This window comes from Ptychodera flava, chromosome 3, assembly GCF_041260155.1.
Source record: "Ptychodera flava strain L36383 chromosome 3, AS_Pfla_20210202, whole genome shotgun sequence".
Classification (NCBI taxonomy): Eukaryota; Metazoa; Hemichordata; class Enteropneusta; family Ptychoderidae; genus Ptychodera; species Ptychodera flava.
Genome location: NC_091930.1, coordinates 20,816,135 through 20,822,480, shown reverse-complemented (window position 1 = coordinate 20,822,480; position 6,346 = coordinate 20,816,135). Strand labels below are relative to the sequence as shown.

General features: G+C 40.5%; 1 protein-coding gene across 1 annotated transcript; it reads right to left on the bottom strand.

The window, feature by feature from the left end:
• Window positions 1-418: 418 nt before the first annotated feature.
• Window positions 419-955, bottom strand: LOC139128183 (putative deoxyribonuclease TATDN2). Its single transcript, XM_070694022.1, has one exon. The coding sequence runs from the start codon at window positions 953-955 to the stop codon at window positions 419-421; it is 537 nt and encodes a 178-aa protein (XP_070550123.1).
• Window positions 956-6,346: the final 5,391 nt, after the last annotated feature.

The window sequence follows — 6,346 nt, the reverse complement described above, 5'->3', positions numbered from 1 at the left end:
TGGGCAATGACAGATAGCCAGGTGGTCTTCTTCAGGGTGATGTAGTTACTTCCGATGCTGGATACCATTATAATGTGGATAGCTTTGGTGATGACATTGGATTGGGAGTACTCGTACCAGTATTCTATGTATCCCATCTAGGCAGTTTTAGAGTCAGCAATTGACGGCAGTCCAGAGAGGGGGAACACACAGCCTCAGTCGAAACCATACAGGCGCCTGGTGTTTTCCGCCGTGAGCTGTAATAACCTGTTAAGGTCAATCCCACGGCGTTCAGCCACCAGCAAAGCAACATCTCCGATAAAGGCAGGGGTGTTCGGCCTAGGTCCTCCCAGCACAGGGAAATTCGGGGAGTCAGTCTCTAGAAGACGACTCTCTGGTACATCCCTGAGGGCCTCGATCTAAGCAGAAGTAAATACACTTACTCCAGCCATAAAACTGAAGAAGCAATTGGGAAACTCCTCAATCCACCACCGAACAACTGATTTGTCCCCATGAAGCAGTGGAGATGTATAAGCTGCTCCCTTCCGCAGTACTCCCGAACTATGTTGAGAGCACTACGGCCGACAGCAACAATGCATCCATCACCACTTGCCCCACGAATGAGCAAGATCAAAGGTTTTTCTCGAACACAGTAAGGCAAGGCCAGTCGGAACACCTTTTCTTGCAGAGGCCATTTATCTGGCTTAACGGAGTAATCTAATCCGATCTCACCAAGAGCAGTTACCTGAGGAGACCGGACCAGATCACCAAACACCTGCAAACGGTTTTCTGTCAGTGATCCAACTTGCTTCGGATGTATTCCAACAGCAATCTTCCACCGAGGGCTACGATGGAGATCCTTTGGATATGTCACCGGATCGCAATAAATCTCCACTCCACCCAGTAAAGGAATCCCAGAGGAGGATTTCTGAATTAAGGGATTAAAGATGAATGCATCTGAAGTAGCGGTCCGCATAGCACCCCGCCACGAAGAAGTCAGTCAATCCAAATGAAAATGTGAATCGAAAGCTCCCTGCGGCACAGATGCCAATGCTAACCCCTCTCCAGTCCTTTGACTGCATACCAAAGCACTTACCCTTGGAGCAGAGGCAGCTGCTGATGCAGACACGTCCTGCGCTCCCCGTGTTCATGGAACAGACCGAGATTCCCATGCTGGAGAAACATTCTGCTGCTCTACTCTCCCAGCAGATGAAGCCAACCTGCCCTCAGAAGAGATATTCCCCCTAAAGAGACCGGCAAACTCCACCCGCTGCAGGGGAGACAAGAAACCCAGCAGAACTAAAAGAACCCTCCAGTGAATGAGGACTGCCGGCGAATTTGGTGGCTGGAGCCCGAACTGATGTGGGGACTCCCACCCCAAATCCCTACATAACTGTCTCATCACAGGAAGGCACCCCTCCTCCAACACAGCATCTCAGGGTAGAAAAATAATAATAATAAATATCTTTATTGCCAGTCGATAAAAGAATCGAGAGGAATGTGCCTTGGCGTTGCTAAAATCACTTTCACACACAAAAAAACTATCAACATGTAAAAGGCATAGCACACGTACAAATCTAATATACAGACTTTTAAAAGTTACTACAATCACACAAAATTCATGAAAACTCAGAATGACATCAATAAAACAATATCTCATATTCAACAGTTTTTAACTGCTTTTGGAAAGAAGCTATGTTAAAACCGGTTAGTTCTACATTTAAAAGACCTGAAACGTTTCCTCGAGGGAAGCAGTTTGAAAAAGTGATGTGCCGGATGAGTTATGTCATTGATGATTTTCTTTGATCTGTGGAGAAGGCGAACAGAATAAAGTGACTCGACTGACGGTAATTCACAACCAATAATTTTGAAACAGTCTTCACTATTCTTTCAAGACTATTTCTATCCTTCTGTGATGCATTACCGTACCAGACAGTAATAGAAAATGTAAGAATACTCTCAATAGTTGCTTTGTAAAAACGAATAAGTACATCCTGACTTAACCCGAATTTCTTAAGCTGTCTTAAGAAAAATAGACGTTGTTGCGCTTTCACCACCATGGCATTTATGTGGGTGTCCCATCTCAATGTATTTGTAATTGTTGAGATTAAAAGGTAAAAAACCCCACCAATTATCCAAGTTGATCTTTAATTTCAAGTGAAACTATAGAGCCCGGATTTCTACGAAAGTCGATAATCATTTCTTTGGTTTTCTTGATATTTAGCTCAAGATTGTTATCTGAGCACCAGTCGACCAACCAGGCAACCTCAGAGCGATAGATGGTTTCATTGCCATTTATGATGAGCCCTATAGCTGTAGTGTCATCTGCAAATTTTGGAAACTTTACAGAATCATCATGGGAAACACAATCATTGGTAAACAAAGAGTACAACATCGGTGACAAGACACAGCCTTGAGGTGCACCAGTACTAAGAATAATGGAGTTTGAGATTTTGTCACCAAATTTAACACTTTGTGGTCTCTTCAACAAACAGTCGAGGAGCCAATGACACAGGGACATATTTAGATTGAATGCTTTGAGTTTCTCAAACAGCTTCTTTGGAACGATCGTATTAAAAGCTGAGCTGTAGTAAATAAAAAGGATTCATGCGTATGTACCAGGGGATTCCAGATGTTGAAGAATAAAATGCAAACCAAGAGCAACAGCATCATCAACTGACCTATTTGCCCTATATGCAAATTGGAATGGATCTAGAAATGGACCAGTGACAGATTTAAGATATCTTAATACAAAACGTTCAAAAACCTTCATAATAACAGAAGTCAGGGCTACAGGTCTATAATCGTTCAGACATGAGATTTTCGTTTTCTTGGGACTGGCACGATTATTGATGATTTGAAACAAGCGGGTACTTTACACTCTTGTAAAGAAACATTGAAGATGTCAGTAAATATAGGGGCAAGTTGGTCGGCACAATATTTCAGAGTTGACGTAGATACATTATCTGGACCTGCAGCCTTTCTGATGTTCTGCATCAAAAATGAGTTCCTGACTTCACTTTCCTGTAAAATGAAAGGCGGAGAGTGATACTCTAAACAAATATCTGTGAGAGAATTTTGTTCTGAATCAGTGTTCTTTGAATCGAAACGACTGTAGAAATGATTTAATTTGTCAGGAAGAGAGGAGTCAGAATTAAGCGTAGGACTACTTTTCTTTTTCCTAAAACCAGTAATTCTTTCAAAACCTTGCCAAAGATTTTTTGTGTCATTACCCGAAAACTGTACTTCAAACTTGTCTCTGTATGTGTCCAGAGAAGATTAATGTTATTTGTATTTATTAAAATTAAGGATGGCTACCAAACCGCATGGAAACTTCAAATTATGTTCACAGATGCTGCACTACTGTTAAAAGAAGATCTTTGAAATCATTTGATGATCACATATTCATGGTGGTTCTATTCCTCAACACGACAGATTTCTAGAGACACATCTAAGTGGCCAGATCCAACAAAAAACAAAGCCATAGCTCTCATAGTTGCTGAAATACATGAAAGTAGGTCAAAGGTCTTCGCAAACTTGAAAGTGCTCACACTAGGGATGACACAAGTAAAATTTCAGTTCAATCAGTGTGTTGGATCAGGAGAAAAAGATTTTCAAAGATTAAATTGGGATTTTCCAAAACTCAAATATGGTGGCCAAACCATGTGACCGACCAAAATGCCTTCCCCAAACTTGAAAGCACTTGCACAGAGGATGTTATGAGTAAAATTTCAGGTCAATCGGTCAATGGTTCTGGGGAAGAAGATTTTCAAAGATTAAAATCATATTTTTTGAAAATCCAATATCATGGCCAAACCACGTGACCGATCAAACTTGAAAGGACTTGCGCTAAGGATGATACGAGTAAAATTTCAGTTTCATGAGTAACTTTCATTTCATGAATTTTAAATTTTGAAAAATCTATTATTGTCACCAGGTCATGTGAAAAATTAAAAATTCATGGGTAATATGCACTACCTCTCATTGACCCTGAACATTGTACCAAGTTTGAGAAGATCCATCAAGTAGTTCCTTAGATTAAGATGGGATTAAGCTAAAATAAAAAGTAGAATTAACAAAATGTAGTACAATATAAGAAAAATTGTAGTACAATTAATGAAAGTAGAATTAATTATCGAAATGTAGGTGACCACATTGTAAAACAGAGAGTACTAAAAATTGAAGTACAAGTAAATGAGAAATGATAGTACACCATACTAACAAAATGTAGTCCAACTAATTCAAAGTGAGAGAGAACTAACATAATGTAGTACATGTATCATTGGAAAGGTCCAGTAAGTTAGAAAATGTTGTACAGGCTACCAGAAGATGTAAGAAATAAATGTTAAATGTGGTAGGAAGAGCTGATTTTGGATTTGTAATGGTGTCAATGTGTTGAAGAGGAGTTTGTAAAGAAAAGAGATGGAAGAAGTTGTTAACATATGATTTTGAAGTGTTACTGTCAACATCTGAATTGGAGGTGTGAAAAAGTGTGAATTATTGTAGAGTGGGGAAAGTATGAAGGTATCTAATATGACATCATCTAGGAATGGCAGGTGAAATGTGAAGGGTGACACAGTGAGTACAGTAATTCAGATGAGCTGTTGTTGAAAATACTTGCTGGCAGGTTGCAGTAAGTCAGCAGGGAAGTAAGAGGTTATAGTTAGGGGTGTGTATGCCAAATGTCAGAGTGAGGATAAATTTGTTGTGGGAAATTCAGCAGATTGCCTGTTGAAGTGGTCAGAGTGTTTTGAAATGAATGATATGCATATGCATGGTGGTGAATAGAAATGTGGCTGCAGTTAAAGAGGGAGGTTGTAGGATTCATGCGTTGTTATTGCAGATGAATGTTGACAGAAAAAGTAGTTTGAAAGAGATGCAGTAGGTGCGTGATGCATAAGATGGGTGGGGAACCATGGGGAAGGTGAAGAGTGTGTGTAAAGATGAGTACATGTATGATGTGGAATGGGGCGTGTCAGTCAGGGGAAAAGTGAGACTGCTGAAGTAGGTGTAGTAAAGCGGTTTAGTTGTTAGTGGATGTGGTTGGGATGAGGGGAGGTACTGATGTGTTTGATAGTGGGTTGGGAATGTTGAGTAGGTTGGGTGTAGGATTTGAAGAAGTAAATGAAATGGAGGTGATTATATTTGGAGGACTGTAAGTGATTTGTAGTGGTGTAGTAAGGGTGAGGAAGAAGTCCTCGATGTCTTCAGGATCTGTGTGTGTAGTTGGATGGTGTTGGTGTAGGAAATCTTTGAGAAGGGAGTTGGAGATGTCAAAGGTAGTCTGAGAAGTTGAGAGTTTGAGAGAGGCGTTCATATTTGGGTGAAGATGGATATAGTTTTGTTTCATGGAACAAGAGGGGCAGTTGAGAATGGTTGATATTAACATCCATGGCCAGAAGTCGGGATTTTTTCATTTTAGACATTTTTACATTTTAATTTTAGTAGTGCATGTTTTGACATGTTAGTTCGGAACTAACGTGACCAAAAAGCCAAACTTGCAAACCTATCGTGTATCGTGCAGACCCAACATATCCGCACCTATCGTTTCTAAAATGTCTAACGTGTATGCCAGGTCGGAACTAACGTGCCTAAAATGCCAAACGTGCAAACCTATCGTGTATCGTGCAGACCTAACGTTAAAGAACCTATGTCTAACATGTATAGCATTTTAGGGCGTACAAATAAGTCCTATTTTATCATGCCAATCGTGCAAACCTATCGTGTATTGTGCACGCCAAACATGGATGCACCTATCGTGCCTAAGTGTCTAACGTGTATATCATGACTACGACTGTGGTACCATTCGACTTATCTGGACATACACGTTAGACATTTTAGACATGTTAGGTCCGTACACGTTAGTTCAGCACGTTACATGATAAGTTTGCACGATTGGCATGATAGATTTTGACTGGTGGACAACCTAAAATGACATACACGTTAGACATTTTAGACACGTTAGCTCCGTAAATCTTAGGTCGGCAGGTTATACGATATGTCTCAAGATTCACGTGATGGCCTACAAACACGGTAAGGTCTAATTCTATCATGCCAATCGTGCAAACCTATCTTGTATCGTGCAAACCTAACGTGTACGGACCTAACGTGTCTAAAATGTCTAACGTGTATGTCATTTTAGGCTCTCAACATGGGTCAAAATCTATCATGCCAATCGTGCAAACCTATCGTGTATCGTGCAAACCTAACGTGTACGGACCTAACGTGTCTAAAATGTCTAACGTGCATGTCAATTTAGGTTCTCGACATGAGTCAAAATCTATCATGCCAATCGTGCAAATCTATCGTGTATCGTGCAAACCTAACATGGACCTAACGTGTATGTCATTTTAGGTTCTCAACATGA